The sequence below is a fragment of the Trichoderma ghanense genome (genome assembly GCF_004382785.1).
Source record: "Trichoderma ghanense strain CCMA-1212 chromosome Unknown scaffold_9, whole genome shotgun sequence".
Lineage (NCBI taxonomy): Eukaryota > Fungi > Ascomycota > Sordariomycetes > Hypocreales > Hypocreaceae > Trichoderma > Trichoderma ghanense.
Genome location: NW_027395672.1, coordinates 136,930 through 157,150, shown reverse-complemented (window position 1 = coordinate 157,150; position 20,221 = coordinate 136,930). Strand labels below are relative to the sequence as shown.

At 53.6% G+C, this 20,221-nt stretch overlaps 4 protein-coding genes across 4 annotated transcripts; 2 read left to right on the top strand and 2 right to left on the bottom strand.

The window, feature by feature from the left end:
- Positions 1 to 1,560: 1,560 nt before the first annotated feature.
- On the top strand, positions 1,561 to 9,254 carry CCMA1212_007128 (Compactin diketide synthase mokB; the record flags this gene model as incomplete). The annotated part of the gene is made up of 9 exons (XM_073704304.1): positions 1,561 to 1,779; positions 1,837 to 1,893; positions 1,955 to 2,042; positions 2,121 to 2,186; positions 2,261 to 2,463; positions 2,526 to 2,766; positions 2,837 to 3,186; positions 3,238 to 7,693; positions 7,753 to 9,254. 9 exons carry the CDS (start codon positions 1,561 to 1,563, stop codon positions 9,252 to 9,254), a joined length of 7,182 nt encoding a protein of 2,393 aa, XP_073557141.1.
- Positions 9,255 to 10,081: 827 nt separating this feature from the next.
- On the bottom strand, positions 10,082 to 11,771 carry CCMA1212_007126 (O-methyltransferase gsfB; the record flags this gene model as incomplete). The annotated part of the gene is made up of 5 exons (XM_073704303.1): positions 10,082 to 10,141; positions 10,213 to 10,478; positions 10,549 to 11,220; positions 11,271 to 11,316; positions 11,373 to 11,771. 5 exons carry the CDS (start codon positions 11,769 to 11,771, stop codon positions 10,082 to 10,084), a joined length of 1,443 nt encoding a protein of 480 aa, XP_073557135.1.
- A 3,364-nt stretch (positions 11,772 to 15,135) lies between these two features.
- On the bottom strand, positions 15,136 to 16,792 carry CCMA1212_007125 (Secondary metabolism regulator LAE1; the record flags this gene model as incomplete). The annotated part of the gene is made up of 3 exons (XM_073704302.1): positions 15,136 to 15,601; positions 15,666 to 15,870; positions 15,946 to 16,792. 3 exons carry the CDS (start codon positions 16,790 to 16,792, stop codon positions 15,136 to 15,138), a joined length of 1,518 nt encoding a protein of 505 aa, XP_073557137.1.
- Positions 16,793 to 18,628: 1,836 nt separating this feature from the next.
- Positions 18,629 to 19,934, top strand: CCMA1212_007124 (uncharacterized protein; the record flags this gene model as incomplete). The annotated part of the gene is made up of 2 exons (XM_073704301.1): positions 18,629 to 18,927; positions 19,071 to 19,934. The coding sequence occupies exons 1-2, from the start codon at positions 18,652 to 18,654 to the stop codon at positions 19,932 to 19,934; spliced, it is 1,140 nt and encodes a 379-aa protein (XP_073557136.1). The 5' UTR covers positions 18,629 to 18,651.
- Between the last annotated feature and the right edge of the window lie 287 nt (positions 19,935 to 20,221).

The window sequence follows — 20,221 nt, the reverse complement described above, 5'->3', positions numbered from 1 at the left end:
ATTCGCTCCCTATCACAGAATGCTTTCACCCCTTTTCAAAAGCTGTTGCACATCTCTTGCTCTTTTCTCTAAAGCAATTCGGCCCTGTGTTCTCTAATTTCGTTACCCCCAATTTCGGTCAGCTAACACCAAGGCTATATGTGTACCCGAGCGTTTGTTCACCGTCTAGGTATACAGCGGAATTTTCACTATACTGCGGCTTGAACAGACGATTGGAGGCCCTCAAGTCCTACTGTTGAGCCTGATTTTGAATAACGTCGGTTCTATGGGCTGTTTCGTTCCAGCCCGATGACATTGCAGTGTGGCGGGAGTGAAGCTGAAGAAACTAGCGGTGATGTTGTCTACATACCGCTCAGAGACGTAGTCCAGGAACTACTATCTAACCCTCCAAGACTGCGGTTCCCTGTGTGGAAGAGGGACTTGAGACTCCCGTCCAGTTGGTCTCCGTCAGCATCCTGTGGACAGAGATGAGTTTATGGATTACATTTGTCACGGTAGTGGCTTTTGTTGAGGTCATCCAATGTTTCTGAGCAATTAACCCGAGTCCATTAACGTGCAGCTCCCCAGTCTTTCCGGCCGCCCGAGACAAAGACAGCCTTGTCTCATTGGTCAATCGGATGCCTCTGATGCCATTCTCGGGAAGAGTTCATTCCTTTGGGCAATATCTGCGAGGCTCTTACTTGCAGGAGAGTGCCTGTGACCAAGATCCAGCGGGGCGCGTTGCGCACAGGCTTGTCAAAGGGAAGGGAACCAAACCAAACCCGGGGCCATTCCCTCGACCTGTCTTTGGCGCTCCGATGCTCCATTGTTTCAACTGCAAAAGCATGGATCAGCTTCCTGCAGGATTCCCCGAGCTCTCCATTGTCCCGTGGGTCGATGCCTTGGCAAAGATTGTCACCAACGCGGCCCGTTTCCGACCACAAGCTCTGTTGCCGGTTCGAGGCTGCGGTCTAGCCACGTAGTTGGGAGGGGGAGGTTGCATGCGCTTCACGTCAAGAATTTTCGAACGGCTTTCTAATCCATTGGTTGACCTTCACCGCGTTTGTTTGTTTGCCGCCAGTGAGCTAATCGTTTGCAAGCCGTTTGCAGTCCTTCCATAGAAACCTCACGGCTGATCCAACAACGGACTCCCTTTGAATATCCTCTCCGAAGACCCGTTTTCCGTGGCTGATACTGCCATCACCCTTAGGCACTGAGCTGCATCACTGTACCAAGGAATCATGCCTAGACTGTAGTTGACGTGGCGAGGCAACAGTCGTTTGGCTCAATAGCAAGTGGGCGGTTGAATAATGCAAGTTGGCAAACGGCCTTGACCTCGTCAACCGTCCTCTCGGTCTATAAGAAGACTCGACAACTCCCATGCTCTGCTGCTTTCTTATTATTCTACATCGCTGTCCTCTAGAGAACACACTTCTTGCAGCTTCTGTTTGTACCTTCAGCTATTTCTTGGCTTGGCTTTCTGCAACTCCGGCTTAGCTCAAGCGCACACAACGACTCGAATAGTTCCGGTACGTTTACCCTGACCGAGAGCAAGTGCTTTCCATCTAGGAATGGTACGCTATGTGTGAGCCACCACCAGGAGAGGGCCAGAGCGTCGGCGTCGCCAATATGGATGACATCGCCATTGTTGGGCTTGCGTTGCGGTTCCCAGGCGATGCTACTTCGCCACAGAAGCTTTGGGATGTGCTGGAGCGGAAAGAGTCCCAATGGTCGGAGTTCCCGAAAGACCGTCTCAACATTGACGGCTACTACCACCCAAGCAATGACAGGCTAGGAAGCGTACGTTGCTCATCAAAACTCTGCATCCTCTAGAGCGGCTGTGCTGACCTATAGCAGCTCTCGTTCCGGGGAGGGCATTTCTTGAAGGACGATATCAGTGTCTTTGATGCTCCAGTAGGAAACTCAGCACATAAGAATCTTTTTATGTCGTTTGCATACTAACAAACCGAAACAGTTCTTCTCAATCCCGACAGAAGAAGCAAACGCAGTTGATCCCCAGCAGCGTATGCTTCTCGAGATCTCGTACGAAGCTCTTGAGAATGGTATGTTGACTTTGGATACGGGCCCGGATGTAGGAAAGTATGGACATTGAACATTGACCCGTTGATGATTCCTTCTAGCCGGTATTCGAAAAGAGGATATTGATGGCAGTGATACTGCTGTCTACGTAGGATCCTTTGTGAAAGGTAAGTTTGAACCTACGCACCCGGTTGTCCGGAAATCCTTCGGGGATACATATCCTGACGTTACGCAACATTAGACTACGAGTACATTAGCCTTCGCGACCAGAATTGGGGGCCCAAGTATGCCGCAACAGGAAATGGAATTGCCATCATGTCCAATCGGATATCGTATTTCTACAATTTGCATGGTCCCAGCATGACGGTTGACACGGGCTGCAGCTCAAGCCTTGTTGCCGTCCACTTGGCTGCTCAGAGCCTTCGAAATGGCGAGGCATCATTGGTGAGAATGCAAAAAGATTCGTGGAAATTGAAAGGTCCGGAACTGACTGACCTTCTCATCAGGCTCTGGCTGCAGGTACCGGCATGATCTTGTCTCCCGAGACTATGTTGCCGATGACGGCGTTGAATTTCCTCAGCCCAGACGGGAAGTGCTTTACGTTTGACTCTCGGGCAAATGGCTACGGACGAGGCGAAGGAATTGGGGTTGTGGTCATGAAGCGTCTGTCAGATGCCATCCGTGATAACGATACCATTCACGCGGTCTTAAGAGCCAGTTGCGTGAATCAAGATGGCCGCACCAAAGGTACGCCAAGCCCAGGAACATTTTCGACCCTTTCGACAGAGATGTATGCCATATGCTGACGGGCCAGTAGGAATCACTTTCCCTAGCGGGGACGCTCAGGTTGCCAATATCCGTGCTGTCTATGATTCGGCAGGCCTTGATTTCGCCCAGACCGGCTACATCGAGTGCCATGGCACGGGAACACAGGCAGGTGACTGGCAAGAGCTTCAAGCCATCTCCCAGACCATTGCGTCGGCCCGCACTGTTGACAATCCCGTCCTGGTGGGCTCAGTCAAGACGAACATCGGCCATCTTGAAGGTGCAGCTGGAATTGCTGGCTTGATCAAGGGAGTCCTAGCTTTGGAACGGGGCCGTGTACCTCCAAACATCAACTTCATCAAAGGCAATCCCAAGATCGACTTTGAGAATTGGAAGGTCAAGGTAAATATATCCCCCAATCACCAAGTCTGCCGTGTGCTAACTTCACCTCAGGTCCCGACAGAAGTAATGGACTGGCCCATCCCTGGCATTCGTCGCGTCAGTGTCAACTCTTTCGGGTTCGGTGGTACAAATGCGCATGTCGTTGTAGATGAGGCGCCGGGCTATCTTGCGACAAAGGGACTGAACGCAAATCATTCCTCTACCGACATTGTACCTTCACGAACTGATGCGGCCTTGACCGAGGAGAAGCCCGAAGCGCGGTTGTTTTGTTACTCGGCAAGCGACAAGGGTGGTATTTCTCGCGTCATGAAGTCCCATGCCCAGTTTATCGAATCGATTCGAAACGATATTGGAGACTCTTTGCGCAACTACTCCTATACCCTTGGCTGTCGCCGATCCAACCTCGAATGGAAAGGATTCATTGTGGCTGAGTCTGCGAAGGACCTCCTGGCAAAGATACATGGTTTCAAGACAAGCTCCGTTGCTCGCTCGTCACTCAAGAAGCAATCTAGCCTAGCTTTCATCTTCTGTGGGCAGGGCGCCCAATGGGCGGAGATGGGCAAAGACCTCATGTCTTTTCCTGTGTACAGCACCAGTCTCAAGGAGGCCAGCTGCTTCTTACAGGTTGGGCTAGGGGCTCGATTCGACCTTTTGAAGGAGATTCTCAGGGGAGCTGAGGATACACGCATATCTGATCCCGAGATCTCACAGCCCGCAACAACTGCTCTGCAAGTCGCCTTGATTGACTTGCTCAAGTCTTTCGATGTTCAGCCCCGGTATGTGTTGGGACATTCTTCGGGCGAAATTGCCGCTGCTTATGCCTCGGGGGCCATATCGCGTTACGACGCGTGGAGAATCGCCTACTTTCGTGGCTTGGCCGCTGCGAGCATCCCGTTCCGGGCTTCGAAACTGAAGGGGGGCATGATAGTTGTTGGAATGTCGACGGAAGAAGCTTCAGCGTATCTCGCCAGGATCAACAAGTCTGCACAAATCGCCTGCATAAACAGCCCACGGTCGATTACGATATCTGGACAATCTGATGCCATTGAGTTTATCGCTTGCGACCTGACTCAAAAGGACATATTCAACAGGATCCTGAACGTCAAAGTCGCATATCATTCATCGCACATGAAGCTTGTCGAGGACGATTACGTTGCCGCTCTTGAAGATGTTGCCGCCCACGATTGCTTCGAAGGAGTCACAATGTTCTCTTCTGTGACTGGCAAACCGATCCGGGGAAGCGAGCTGAATGCCAGGCACTGGGCAAAGAACATGGTATCTCCAGTTCAGTATGTCGCGGCAGTCCAGTCGCTCATGAACCTTCCGGTGGACGCTCAGCCAGACGTTTTGGTTGAACTCAGCCCCAGTGCAGTTCTCCGTTCGCCCACAACTGACGTTATCGCCACGATCAAGAGTGCAGCTAGACCAGTGTACCATTCCGCCCTTGAGCGGAGACTGAACGGTCGTATCACCTTACTCAACCTCCTTGGTACTTTGTGGTCGAAAGGCTATCCTGTGAATATGAAGAGCGTCGTCTCAAAGGGCCAACGAGAGGATTCTTTGAGGTGTCTCTCCAACCTGCCGTCGTATTCCTGGGACCACCGAAAAGCATACTGGCACGAGACTGAGATGAGCCTTGAAAGCCGTATGAGGGAGTATCCTAGGATGGATCTCATCGGCGCCAGAGTTCTGGATTCCATGACCTCCTTCGAGTCAAGGTGGCGAGGGTTCTTGCGCATCTCGGAAAACCCATGGATCCAAGACCACCAGGTACAGAAGACGGTCGTCTACCCCGCCGCCGGCATAGTGGCAATGGTACTGGAGGGAGCAGCGCAGTTGGCTAAAGGCTGCGAAAACCTGCTTGGCTACGAGCTTACTGATATGAGCATTGAGAGAGCCATGACCATCCCCGATACTGCCTACGGATTGGAAGTATCGCTCAGCATCAGAAACGACTTGGCCAGTACGGATGATGACGGCAAAATTGGAGCGAGATCGTTTGCCATTTACTCTCGACTTCAAGGTCGATCATGGGAGCGACATGCCAGTGGTATTCTGCGCTTCCATTACAAGGTGGGAAACTGGCAGGGTGCTTTCCGATCGTACGAGGACCGCCTTGGGACTGTGAGCAGGAGTTGCAACAAGGCGATCATTCCACGGCAGCTTTACGAACACCTTGACTCCGTCGGGATGAACTATGGGCCCTTGTTCCAGAATATCGCAGAGGTCCGCACATGCGATGGCCACTGCGTGAGCAGAGTCAGGATCCCAGATACCAAGTCCAGAATGCCCTGCAAGTTCGAATACCCACACCTTCTGCACCCGGCCACTATGGATGCCATGATTCAGACTCTGTTGGCTGTCAAGCCGGTGCCCATGGTTCCTGTTTCCATCAAGAGGCTCTACGTGGCCGCAAACCTGGGAGGTGCAGCATCAGGCGCAGATTTCACCGGCTACTCGTCAGTTAGTTCGGCTGGCATTCGAAACGCTGAGGCAACCATCTTCATGAAGCAGGAATCGATAGCCCAAGCATACGTTGTCATTGAAGGCCTGAGCTTGGCCGCATTGCCTGCCCCATCTCCCGAAGAAGGGGGTTTCCTGCTTAGCAATCGCAACCTTTGCAGCCAGGTCATCTGGAAAGAAGATGCCATCTTCGCACGGCCGAGCTCATATACCGAACAGGTCGCTATTCTGGCTCACAAGTACTCTGGTCTATCGATACTCCAGGTTGGCGGCAGTTACGAGCTCTCGCAGGCAACTCTGAAAGCAGTCAGCCCGGATCCGGACGCAACCCTCCAGCTCCTCCGATATACCATCCTTGAGGGAGACGGAGGTGATGTCGCTTCGAGACTGCTTTCCTCTGCGAGAGACACTCCGCTGCAGCCTTTTGTGGAACAAGTCTCCGACATTGCAGCCGTCGAAAGCGACTACCACCTGATTGTGGCTTGCAACAACGTGGAGACGGACTTGAGCATTCTGGAAACGAAAGTGAAAGACGGCGGTGTTCTGCTGATACAAATCGCCCCCACAGAAAAGTTCAATGAGCAGCAGATTGGCGAAGTCAAACGAACTCCAGGTGCCCAGGGCAATGGTAGCACGCAAAGGAACGCCGATGACCAGGTTTTGAGAGAGGGTGACCAAGATGTGCACTTCATGGAGGGCGAGGGCGGACTCCTCTTGAAGGCTCATAGAAAGGCGCAGCTGTCTCATTTTACCAGTCCCGTCGTCGTTATTACTCCAGCAGAAGTTGGCACAGAGGTTCAGAACTTCCTCGAGGCTGTCAGAAGCCTTCGGGAAACAAATAGCGTCTCGTTCAACGTCTCATTCATGGCTGTCGACAAGGTACTGGAAGATACGTCTGCTCTCTCCGGTAGAACCGTCATCTCGCTGCTCGAGTTCTCTGGCATCCAGTCTCGCGATTACTCCATTTTTGACTGGAAGAGAGGCGATTTCGACACATTCCGGAGAATTCTTACCCACGCGAACCATGTTTTCTGGATCACTCGGGGAACCGTCATGAGCTGTGACAACCCGCGTGGGGGCCTGATCAACGGGCTCGCAAGGACCCTCATTTCCGAAGATCCCCTGAACTCGATTGTCACGTTTGACTTGGCAGGAGACTCAAAGCTCGATGATCCTGTCGTCGTTAACAACATCTTGTCCCTGCTTGATGCGACGTTTGGATCGAAGCTTGTGCCTGTGCAGGATACGGAATTTGCCGAAGCAGGTGGAAAGATTTACATTCCCCGTCTCAGTACATTGCGATCCATGAACCGCATCATTGAAGGTGAAGTTTTGGCTGGGAGATTCTCCCAGGAGCCGTTCAACCGCAACCAAGTTCTTCAGCTCAGAGTCGATGTCCCGGGTATCGACGACGACAATTTGTTCTACAGCAAGTCAGACAGGAGGAATTTAGGAGCAGACGAAGTGGAAATTGCATTCAGTGAGTCTCATCTATCTCTTCTGGATCTCGAGACTGTCCTTGGAAGGTCCCAGAAGTCAACTGTGGGAGCCGACGTCAGGGGTCGAATTACTCGGCTTGGTAGCCAAGTCAAGGGGCTGTCTATAGGCGACAACGTTGCTGCCTTGGTTCCTGAAGGCTCGCTTCGCAACTTCTTGCAGGTTCGGTCTCGGTTTGTCAGACGCGTCGACGCCGCCATTGTACCAAGCTATCTCGTCAGCGCCTATTTTGCAATCATCCATGTTGGAAGAGTTCGGCGAGGCCGCAGGGTGTTGATTCATACCGGTGCCAGTGGTTTTGGCCTCGTTGCGGTTGGTTTGGCTATTGCTTTTGGGGCTGAAGTCTTTGCTACCGTCGTCGGCCCGGATGCCCGTGTACAGCGAGACATTTTGGAACGGCAGGGTGTCCCAGAAGATCATATCTTGGAAGCTGATTCTGGATTGTTTGTGGCCACGCTACTGGGGGCCACAGATGGTAATGGCGTGGATTGTGTGTACAATCCGACCTTGAAAGCGTTCGATGAGGTGTTTGACTGTGTTCGAAAATGTGAGTTGCGACAGTACCTCTCCCAAGACTTAAAGGAATCTATACTGACATGGTGACAGGTGGTAGCATCGTGCAGTTCGCGAGAGAAGCTGCAGGTCCGATTTCGAGCCGTATGCCTCCGATGTCTGTGACTGTGGCCAATTGGGACCTTCATCAACTCCTTGCAGAGGATCCGGATTTTGTGGCAGAACTCCTTGATCTAGCCATTCAGTTCATCCACACCATTGAGTTCAAGCCGTCTTTATCCGCCGGGCGCAAGCAAGTGTTTGACATTGGCTCATTGAAAGATGCTCTGCTGTACTTGCAGCAAACGCCATCAGTTGGCCTCGTTTCGGTGGCCGCGGCTGAGGATGGTTCAAGCACAGTCCGCGTCCTGAACGAAACCACCACGAAGCCTCTTCAAGAGTCTCTATACCCAGAAGGAACATACTTGCTCGCCGGTGGTCTCGGTGGACTCGGCCGGAGCATAGCTGAACTCCTGGTACAGAACGGCGCCCGACATTTGGCCTTCGTTTCGCGATCTGGCGCGTCATCGGATGCAGCAAAGTCGTTTCTTGAGAGCCTGCAGTCACGAAAAGTTGACGCGCGAGCCTATTCGGTGGACATTTGCAATCAATCTGATTTAGAACGCGTCATCAAGGATGCCATTACCGTCGATATGCCGCCGATTCGCGGCGTCTTTCATTGTGCTGCAGTACTCAGGGACTCTGTTTTCAGTAACATGACTTTTGAGGATTGGGACACAGCCATCAAGCCGAAGACAGTCGGCTCCTGGAATCTATATCACGGTATATCCGCTGCGGGCCACGACCCCTTCCACATCTTCCTCGCCAGTTCGTCCGGCATCATTGGCAACCGCGGACAGGCCAACTACGCTGCGGGCAACTGTTTCCAGGACTCGTTTGCGAGGCATCTCAGGCAGCAGGGGAAGCATGCCGTGGCCCTGGATTTCGGCCCAGTCTTGGGAGCTGGCATGCTTGCTGAGAACGAGGATATTCTGGATACGCTGCGGTCCAACGGCTTCTTTGGCATTCCGCATGACGACTTTCTCACTGTTGTCAAGCATGCCATTACGGGAGAGATGGAGCCAGGAGTGCCTCTTCCGCCACAAGTCACCGTGGCCGTTGGCACAGGAGGCATGAATGCGCAAATCAACGCGGCCGATCCATACTGGACTCGCACCGCCCTCTACTCATACCTCAACCTGGTGGACATTGCCCCGCCGAATCTCCTCGTCGGCGGCGGCGACGCAAGCAACAAATACATGCGGGCCATGCTGGCGGCAGCCGCAAGCTTTGACGAGGTCTCGGCTATTGTCCGCGACGGGCTCTCTGTGATGCTGGCCAAGGCAATGAACATGCTGCCTTTTGAGATTGACATGAAGAAGTCGCTGAATGCCTACGGCGTGGATTCTCTGGCGGCTGTCACCATTCGAAATTGGATTCTGAATAACTGCGGCGTTCAGGTTTCTGTGTTTGAGATTCTGAGTGACTTGTCCATTGCGGATATGGCGGACATGATTGCGGAGAAGGGAGGATTTGGGGGAGGCAAGACGAAGTGAGGTTAACTAGAAGGGGCTGTGGAGGAACGAAAATAGATGGACGGACGTCCATGAAGCAAAATGGGGTTCTGATCAACAGGAAAGTCATAGAGAACGCAAAAATGGAGTGAGGACATGGAAGTTGTGGAGGAAACAAAAATCGGTGCTGGGTTTGAGAGACAGGGTGAAAAATAGGCGAGCAAGCTATTCGGTTGCTGGGTAGGTAGTCTTGAGTTGTTAGACGACTTACGCACTCCGTAGGCAGACGAGAGTTGATGAGTTTTCCCATTCATTCAAGCCAATCATCAATTGTAGTGATTCCCAGGCAAAATGAAAGTAATCAGGAAGGAAGAGTATTGATTAGATGGGGAGATTGAAGAGGGCGGGAAAAAAGAAAGGCAAAAAAGAAATCGATATGCGTAATCTGGGAATCGAACCCAGGGCTCCCCGACGTTGCGGATGGCAACGGAGAATTTTACCACTAAACCAATTACGCGGGTTTCTTGTTGACGACATGGCTGGTAAATCTGTGCTAAGAAGGATGAGTACAGTGATGAAAAATCTGAAATGGCCCCCTTTCAACGCGAGGCTGCAGTTCCAACTGAGACTGCAAAAATAAAGCATCTTGAGGATTCAACATTAAGTGAGACTCAGGCGCTGTATGTTCTCGCCATCCGATTATTATCCCGTTGATCAATTGAAACAGCTTGCCAATTACTAGCGAAAGAAAGTGCAGTTCTACCTAGCCTCGTTCTCCCTCCATGCGTCAAGGGAGCAATTGAGCCCCTGAAGACAACATCACAATTAGACGCTCGTTCCCTCACTCTTTCGAGCGAACCAAGAACGCCTTACTCATCCCACACTGCCTCGATGACGCTCATCTTGCAACCATCAACCCTTTGGACTCCCTACAAAACGTCAGCAACCGCCAGTCTGTTGTATCGGCAAAGGGAAACAAAGGGAAACCGTGCGAGCATACCTTGAACTTGAACCTGGGGTCGGCTGCTTCAAACAGCTCGCGAAACTCCCTTTCCTCTCGCTCCTGCGCATTCAGGAGCGCGCCCATAATCATGTCCATGTTCCTCAAGAGCTTCTCGTCCCATGAGTTCTCCGATCCCGGCTCACGAATACAGTAATCGTTGATGACGACGCGAGCTCCCGGCTTGAGTGCCGGGATAAGATTTCGGAGAATGGTAACAGCGTATGGCTTGGAATGATTGTGAAGAATCCACCGGAAGAAGTAGACTAGCATTGTTTCTGGAGTCAATTGAGCGTGGACACAGAGTCAGGGGAGAAGGAGTGAGAAGCAGCTTACCATCTGCACCCTTCACCGGTTGCTCCTGGAAGAAATCGTGGGCACGTAATGAGATTCTATCTGCCACAGCCTTGTCATCGCAGATAGGCTGTGGAGCAGTCTCTATGGTCTTTGGCAGATCTTCCACGATGAACTTCATGTTGTTCCACCTTTTGGCCAGCTCGACGGATACGAAGCCGTGACTACCGCCAATATCGATAAATATGCCTCCGCGCTCATTCACCTCGGAAAGGTCATAATTGTCGACAAGGTAACTGACTTCATAGCCCTCTCCAAAGGAAAAACTGTGCATCGCTTGGGCAAATCGCTTTGCTCTGGCCGGATCTTTACCAAGGGTTGAAAACATGGGTTCCTCGCCCACCGTGCCGAAAGCATAGTTGAATCCTGTGTAGGTGCTCGAGGTTGCTTCGGGATGGTCTTTCAAGGCTTGCAGTACATGACCAGCAGCAGGAAAGGCGTCCTCCGAATTAAAGCCAATCCATGCTTGAAGAGCAGGATCTTCTGCTAGTATCCGTGAATTTGCGGTATGGCCAACGTACCCGGGAGACGGCTCGTAGAATATGTTGTTAGTCATGGCGTGTCGTAGAGCACGGGCAAGGTTGACGGGTTCCAGCGGAGTCTTGGATTGCAGCTCGGTCAGTTTAATGGGAGCGTCCAAGGGGACGAGTTTGGCTACATCACAGTCAGCGGCGCTCTAGCAGTGGATGTGCATACTTGAGTACCAATCTGATAGCTATTGATGAGTTGCAGACTCAAGGTATCCAGATACTATCGAGTTACGTTAGCACATGACGAGGACAACAGGACGACAGTAAATCTCTTACACTCCAAACGGCATATCGAACGGTTTCACGAGGACCCCTGACAATGTCGGTAAGTTCTCGGGAAGCGAGAAGGATCTTTTGTCTGCTCTTTTGAACTTCATCGGGTAAAGGTGGGAAATCGTCCGGTGCGTTTACGCTGATGTTTGGCTGAACTATACCGTTGGACTCGAGATAGGCTTGCAGTTTCTGGGTCTCCACGCGAATGGTCTCGGCCAGCACAACCATCCGAGACTCTGGAGAATCTACCTTGGTTGCTCCGTCTGACTCTCCCTCCTTCCTCATAGACCCAGTTGGGCCAGAGAGAGACAGCTGATTGAGCTTTTGCTTGTCGACGTCCGTGTTCGACCCGGACCCGTTGCGTTCGCTCGACAGCAACGACGGGACTGTGAGCTTGGCCATTGGAGACAAAAGGTGGGATGGGCGGAAGGGTGCTATACGTAAAGGAAGCTAGAATCCCGATTAATGAAAGAACAAGGATGGTGATGAGAAGAATTGCAAGTTGCAAAGGCAATGATGAAGGATCTTATAGATTTGCCCGTCGAGAATCGCAACTGATCTGTAATCATAGCGCTTTGTCAGGTGTCCTTCTCAGTGTAACCCGACACTCGACATGCGTCGGCCCCGATGAAGGATCGAAGCAGCGAGGCATTGAGCAGCAAGGAAGACTGTCAGGCCAGACTCCTGCCAGTCCGTCTTGTCGGAAGCCGGAAGCTATGAGATCCGTATAGGGGTCATCGCGAGTCCGGGGCATTGATGCAATCAACTTGGCCATGGCCCTTGGCGATCTTCGACTTGCCCCATTGAGGCATTGGTGGCATTGATATCCAATATACCAATCCAATCACCGAGGACACCGAAGCTCCGTGGGGTGGTTGTCGAGGAGGTGCTCTTGCGCCTTCTGTGAACCTGCATATCAGATGCACCTCTTGTCTCATAGACGCTCCTGAGAAGCAAGTCCGCAGTCGCGAGAGAATGGAAGTCCGTAACGCGAGTGCAAGGTCGAGTGCTCCACGTATGCCGGAACCCACGATCAAGCCATCTTGTGGGACAGCCAAATGTGTATTCTGCAGAACAGGCCATATCAAGGTGGACGAGCCCCTGAGAGACCCGTTCGTGCCAGCAGTCCTGGATAGTCACTTGAACCGTCCACTTCTTTGGTTTCCCGTTCCCATTCGACCAGACGGTATTCGCCGGGCTACAAGGCATGCAGACTGGGGTTGATGCAACGTTCTCGACATTCCACAGAGGAGGTTCGAAGTCGAATCAAAGCCAATGTGAAGCAGAATGATGTTCAGAAGAACAAGATGAAGTACCTAAAATGCACATACCGTTTCTTGGCAGGTCTGCCTGAAGTTCCTTCCGCACCAGCAATATCACCGCCAAAAGTGGAAAGAGGTCTGGTCCCTCTTGCGTAAAGGGGAAGCAGCGAGATGATTGGATGTGTCGTATTCAGGTAGTTTCCGTCAAGTCTCCCTTGACGCCGATTCTCTTTCTCCCCTGTCTTGTTGCTGCTTCAGGCAGAATTGTTGATCTGAGCCTTTGCTGTGTGCTGTTGCTGCTATTGCCGTCGTCGTCGGTCTCGCGGCTCAAGCAATCCGATACAGCGGCGGAGAGAAAGAGGAGCGACAGCGAAAGCGGGACTCAAGAAGATGGAAAACCAAGAAGAAATAGAAGAGGGCCGGGCAAGACAAGGGTTGAAAAGCGATCAGTGCAAATCGCTCCCAAAGACACGGACAGCTCACAGCAAATTAAACCAACCCGCATCCCAGAGGACTCAGCTGCCGCTCTTTTGCACCAACCGACCGGCAATACAACTCACTACTCTACTTCATACTGCGATACTGCTGCTTGCGACGGCCACGACTCACGTAACTGCGTGCTCCATATTCCGTATCCGTCCCAATGGCCAGCCGCTCTCCGCATCCAAGCCGTCATGGAACCGGGTCGATCGACGCAGGAGCCGCAGGCTAAGACACCCCTGGTCCATGGACGGCGTCCGACTCCCCGATACCCGACAGGGCGAGAGAGCGGCATGATAGTCTCCGGGTTGACGGGCCATCCAAGTCCAAAGAAGAGGGGAGCATCGTGCTATTAGTGCTGGGACTGTCATGCGGAGCACACTCAATACTGCAGAGGTGCATGCAAATGGAGGGATTTATACATAAAGAAACCGTTGCCAAAATGCCCGTCACATTTTCTCCAGTCCTAGCTGGCCAATGTCCAATCGCAGGCCATCAGATCAGTTCATGTACGCAGTTCTTTAGCCGTAGTGGGAAGATATATCCGTAGCCTCCACTGAAGACTTCAGAACCAACAACGAAACGAACGCCGTAGGGATTACAAATTCCGACAATCGCATGAGCAATAGGATGGCCTCGGCCAAAGAACATACAGTCTTGCTCCAGGGGTTAATACTCATGCCAACAATCTTAGAACGCCGTCAGGCTAATAATGCACCGTGGTCTGAAACCGACACGGCCTGAAGCCACCAGACCGGTCTATGGATATTCTAATGTCTTTCTCTCCACAGCCTTGTTCTCCCTGCTTTGCCCTATTTTCACATGCGAAGCAAAGCGCGGACCAAACGCCAACCCCAGCATGCGTCTCCTTCATCTTCGTGGGCCGTCGTCACCATCTCACGATGAGTGCTTCCAGCTCCCCTCAATCCATAACCAGTCACTAACTTCCAGAAACCCGGGGGCGAATAACGGATAGCTGGCTCTATTATCAACAACCACCGCGGCCTAGTGAAGTAGCGTGGCACTTGGATGCTCGTCATCAAGCGCATCGAGACATCGCCGACTACTACTGTAACAAGTTCCTCGCCTATTGCTACATGTCATTTTCTCCTGCCGCTATCTTTTCAGCTTCTGAGCCCTTGCATCCGCAACATCGCCGTCCGCACCAGAGTGTCCAGCGTACTATATCGCCAGAGCCCTGATCAGACCGCCACCAGGGGCTGGTCGCCGACGCCACTGTCCAAGTGAGAAATGCCGGGAGGGTCCAATAGCCCGGACGAGATGCTTCGTTCAGACCCTACCAAGCCGTTTTGTGAGACAGGTTTGCTGTCATCGATGAAGTGGAGCAGTACCAGTAGTATGTGCACGTCGCTCTCCCCAAGCAAAGCGGCGTGCAGCTTGACATCACCACGGGCTGTGGCTAGATATGCGGCCAGGATGCAGGCCTTCACCGCCAAAGGTCTCAGACGTGATGCTCTCTGCTACCTCCCGAGATGCAGGTGGATCACGGATGAGTCTTCTCGTTGGCCAATTCGTATACACGGCTGCGCTTAAGCATCGTGATCCGATAGTAGCCCCGACTCCCGCCATCCTGACTTGATGCTGAGAGAGAGTGAACATGCCGTGTTCACCGGGATAAAGACGCGGAACTCCTCCCCCAGTGGCCTTGTGCTGCAGAACAGCGCGTCTGCTGTGCATAGTTATGGAGCGGTCGTACCAAGTATCGTGAGTTGTCATTGAGAGAAGACATGAGGAGTATCCAGACAGTGCACCACGTTGGGCATAAGAAACATGGGTGAACCTCTTTTCCAGACTCATATGCTTGTGATAATATGCCTCTCGTAGATTTCGATAAATTTGTACAACCTTTTGGGAGATCAACTGATGAAAGCACATATGTATCTCAGTGCGGTGAGACAGACTGTTTCCACTAGGCACCTTGCATCCAAGATGCCAACTGGCATGTCTCTTCCCGTCAAATTTTGCGCACCGCGGCTCCCCGCACACCACGCTTTGGACCTCCTTTACGCCTTCTGTGCGTAAATGATGTGAAACGGCATGTACATGAGCGGAGTATTGTCAAAGTAGGCCTGCCTGACCTCGATGAGGAGCATCTCGACCTGCTCGCGGTTCCATCCGAGGCCCCGCGTCAGGGGGCCCAGGGCAATGGCCTGCAGGCCGTCGAGCAGGATGGTGCGCCAGTAGAGGCCGACGGTCTTGAGGACCTTGTTCTTGGGCCAGGTGCCGATGGGGACGTGGAGGACGCGCTCGGTGACGTTTGCGTAGCCGGCGCGGCGCATCGCGTCGGAGAGCTTGGCGTCTGCGACGGCGTCGAGGTCGACGCCCAGGGCGGCCAGGCCGTCCGTGACGTGCTTCCAGAAGCGGGCGACGGGGTGGTCGGGGGGCATTTCGCCGGTGCCGCCCGCGAGGGCGCTTCGTGGGGTGTGGTGGATTTCCTGCAGCTCGATCCAGCCGCCGTACTTGAGATGGCTGGAACTCGATATGCTGGTCAGTAGATGATCGTTAAGGAACAAGGGGGTTGGTCAGGGCTTACTCCAGGGCTGTTCGGAGGAGCTTGTCCCAGTCTCGGATGGCCATGACCGTGTGCCGCGAATGGATGTAGTCAAAGTGGTTTCGGGGATGCAGCCATGGCGATTCCACGTCGTCGACCATGAAGCGGACGTTGGGTGGCAGCCAATCGGGCTGAATAGGCGACAGATCGATTCCCAGGATATGAGCGCTGGAGAATCGGTCTCCCACTAGCAGTTGATCAGGAGGTGAACATGCCGTCCGGAGAGCAAAGGAAGATGGGGTTGGCCAGGGCGAACACTCACTTTCGATCGTCCAGATCCCCGTCCCGGTCCCGATATCGAGAATCTCCTGTGGATTGTCACCAATGGGGGCAAAGTGCAGTTTCTGGCTGCACAAAAGCTTGACCATGGCGTGCTTCATGTCCTCCCTCTCCTGCTCGACGTCGTCGTTGGGGAAGTTGTAGCTGCCCTCGCGGAAGCGATGATACCGCCGGCCGTTTTCGTACATGTAGTCGCGGACCGAGGACATGACGGACGTGCTGGCGGAGCTGACGCCGTCGCTGTCGTAGCCGGCATCCGAGGCAGAATCGCTGACTCCGCCGTGGACGCTCTCGGCGCTGTCGGCGACGATGGCCTCCTCGGCCTCCTCGAGGGCTTCGCGGGAGAGCTCGTACTGCTCCGAGGCGGAGAGCTCGGGGAAGATGGAGACGCCGTTGGGGTGAGTCAGGAGGGACGCTATAGACATTGGCCCGTGGAGACGGGCGGATGGCGTGGGCTGTTCTGGGCAGCTCTCTACCAGCTGTGCTTCGGGCTTCTTGCTCGAGTTGATAGGGGGGGCGGTGATGTTGACGTTGCCATAAGCGTCTTCGTGTCTCTCTCCATATGACGCGTCCGTTGATTCTCGTCTGGTGTCCTGTGTTTGTGAGGGACCTTGTGCATAGTTGAGGTGATGATGGACCTGTGAAGGGGCATGATATGGAGGTCTCAACTCTTGGTGTGAGGTACCGCATGTGGTATTGTCGACGGTGCTGTTGCTCGGCGTTGAGGAGCTGGCTGACTGGCCGGCAGCGCTCATCGTGTCATTGCTAGAAGGACTCGGTATCGCACAACGAGCCGACGTGTTCAGGGCATCCTGCGGAGGACGATCCATGGCCAATCGAGATGAGATCGATGAGCACCACTGTGGTAAGGTTGGTAAAATCAGTAGGGGGAAGGGGGAGGAGGAGGAAGAAGCCAGCGAGATATGATGAAGATAATGATGATGCGGCTGCGTGAAGAAGCACGAACTATCGCTTATTCGTGGCTAAGCCGTGGAGTTTTCAAGTCGGACGGTTATGATGCGCCCGAACGTGTATTTTACCTCGTCACGGCATTGGGTAAAACACGCAAAGTTTCTCTCTGCATTCGGGCAGATGCTGATGAGGGCCGCAAACAATGTCTCGGCGAAAAGATTTTGCTGGTCCCTGTAAGCCGATGTACTGTATGTGTGTGAAAAGTTTCTTATGCGCGCCTCGCTGGAGGGCGAGATTGGAGCTTCAGCTGCGGGATGCCGGGGTGTGTGATGGTGTGCGACTCAAGGAAGGACTGTAAGGGGGAATTGAACAATAGACATTGGATATATGGATCCTGAGAGTACTATGCAATCTGACGAGTATGTGATTCAGACGAAGACCTTGGGGCTTTTCTGGTTATTTTCTCGTTCCTTTTCGTTGCAGAGTGTCGACCGAGACGGCAAGGCAGAGGGAACAGACAGGATGAGGGCGGATCACGGCTCGCCTTGCATTAGCAGACCGGAAGGCTTCCGAGCTGAGCCGCTAACAGCTCGAAAGCAACAGGGTGCCTGATAATACTGGTAGGCGCCGATTGAGAGGACTGAAAGAGCAAAAGCAGTGCCAGCTGAAAAGGCGTCGACGCAGGGTGAAGGTTGGAGGGAAATGGACAGTTGATGCGAAGGGAGTAGAGGGGGTTATGGTCTGTGGCACTCGAATTGGCGCCCATGCATGACCACTAGATTGATGATCCGTGCTGGAGATGCTGGTGCAGTGCCAACAGCATGTTGGAAAAGATTGTGTGAGAGGAGGAGAGGGAAAGGCTGAGGTGTCTGTTGATGAATGCCGTAATCGGGCGTTTCACCGGTACGACGGACGGAGATGGCTCCAATTGTGACTGGAAGAGAGGCCATGGTACCAACACATGACAGACTGTGAGGCGCCAACTCGATGCACTTCGTCTGCTACAAGCGTGGATGCATCCATTCAGACAAGCTACCTTAATTCATGGTCAACCAACCAGGGAGGCCTTGTTCCTGCGGAAGAATCGAAGAAGCCCAAGCACGATCCATCCACTCACGAGGCCTGACCGAAGCAAGCTCGACTCGGCTGCGATGTCCCGTCCAACGATCGAAATCACTCGCTCGGTCATGAAATGTTACACTGTCCATGGTTAAAGTCCAACAAGTCAACGCGGGCATTCTCGTGCTCATTATTGTAACTGGTTCGTCTTTGCTGTTGGTGGGGGATGTCCAGTTGGCGGCGGATCCAGCCAACAGACTTGACCACCAGGTTAGTGAATGAGCGAGTTGAGCCAGTCGAGCGAATGTGAGATGAGTAATGAATGAATGAGCTCACCGGCTTCATCGCAATCCTCATCTCATTTCACTTCAACTTGCCACGCCTCAATTCACCGTCTCACTCCAGGAAATTATATCAACACCTACCCTATACTTTGTAGCTGAGCGCCTCATGAGAACAAGTCGGGTTGCTTATTGGTCTCGTTGAGATTTACACCTCATCCGACTTGGGAGTCAAAAATGAGAGTCGTGATGAGCTCAAGAGCCCACTTTTTAACCGCGTTTCGCACACCTAAACTGCAGCTCTGGAGGTGATGACAGCGCTGGCTCATGGCTTCTTCTCAAATTGCCACCATCCTCAACTGCAGACTCGCTCCCGCGTACGACACATTTCATCCGTCCACCTCACCAAGTAAGAACTTGCACCACCAACTCACCGCATGTCGCGGACCACGAAACCCCCTCGCTGCGCTGGGAGCCCGTCCTTCGTCCCAGATGAAGTCATCCAGGACCTCCCGAGGCTGCAGCAGGCCCGCGAGCTGTTGGCGGCAAACGACCTGTACAACGCCAGCCGCGTCCTGCTTGGCCTCCCCGAGAGGGACACCTTTACGTATCATGCCATGACGAGTGTCACGCTGGCCGAGGTGCAGCACGTCGTCGGGCTGGGCGGAGTCAACGGGCTGCACGCTTGGTATCGCGGCGAGGACGGCACAGCTGTAAGATAGAAACCCGTCTCTTTCTCTCCCCTGCTTTGCTTTGCTTTGCTTTTCTCTGCTCAGCTTCTGCTTTGGCATAGTAAACGCATGCAACTGCGATGGGATACATGAGCTGAAAGCAAAGACTCGGTGACGCGCCGCAGAGAGAGCCGCCACCGCCACCAGACATCGAGGCATACATTGCCATCTTCGACCCGGCCACGGCCACGGCCTCTGCGCTCAAGAACTTTGGCACCAACGCGAAGAAGGCGTCGATCCGGTCCGAGGCCGCAGCGCACCTGGCCGAGAAGCGATACGTGCACCCTGCGCTGGCCCCGCGGCTGACCGTCCCCAAGTGCAAGCAGCCGCCGAGCCAGAACCCGTCGTTTGATTTCTGGGCGTGGTCGTGCCGCAACCTCGAGTGGTGCGGGCCGTGCGCCTCGTCGGAGCGGGTGGCGACGAGCCACCATGTGCTGCCCATCCTGATGCACCACTTTGGCTGCGCGACGCCGTCGCACGAGGGCCTCGAGGTGCTGCGCCTCCTGGCGGACGGCCGGCCGGTCGTGGACATGGGCTCGGGCAACGGGTACTGGACGTTTCTGCTGCGGCGGTATGGGCTGACGGTCTACCCGGTGGATAACATGCAGAGCGAGTGGAGGGTCAACTGGGTCGACGACACGGTCGTCATGGACGGCGTCAAGTGGCTACGGAGGAGGGACGGCGGCAGAGACATGGTGCTGCTGCTGGTGTATCCCGTTGTCGGCGGAGGCGTCGGCGGAGGCACCGAGGGCGGCTTCACCAGGGGCCTCGTCGACGCCTTCCAGGGCGACACGCTGGCAGTCGTCGGGACGCAGAACGGCAATGGATACACGGGCTTTAAGAGCATGACGATGGACGTGTACATGGAGCGAGAGCAGCCGGAGTGGACAAAGGTGGTGCAGATTCCCCTGCCAAGCTTTGCGGGCAAGGATGAAGCGTTGTATGTCTTTCAGCGAGGTGGAAGAGCGCCCAGCAGCGAATCCAGTTGAGGTGGAGGGAGGAAAGTCGGAGCTGGGAGGTGATGTAAAGGTGTGACGTGTCCAAGGACGCAAGGAGAGAAAACGTCAAGCTTGTGGATTTTGGGCAGATAGATCAACGGTTGTTGTATGGAGAAGAGCGCGTGTGATACGAGTAAGGTGGAATATGGATGGAAACGAACCGAGTCAGTGATAGTGCCGAGAGAGAGGACGTAGATACAGATACCACGACGACTTGGTTGCTTCAGACAGCAAGTCGTTCCAAATGACACCGGTGTGCTCTTTCACATGAACGGGCC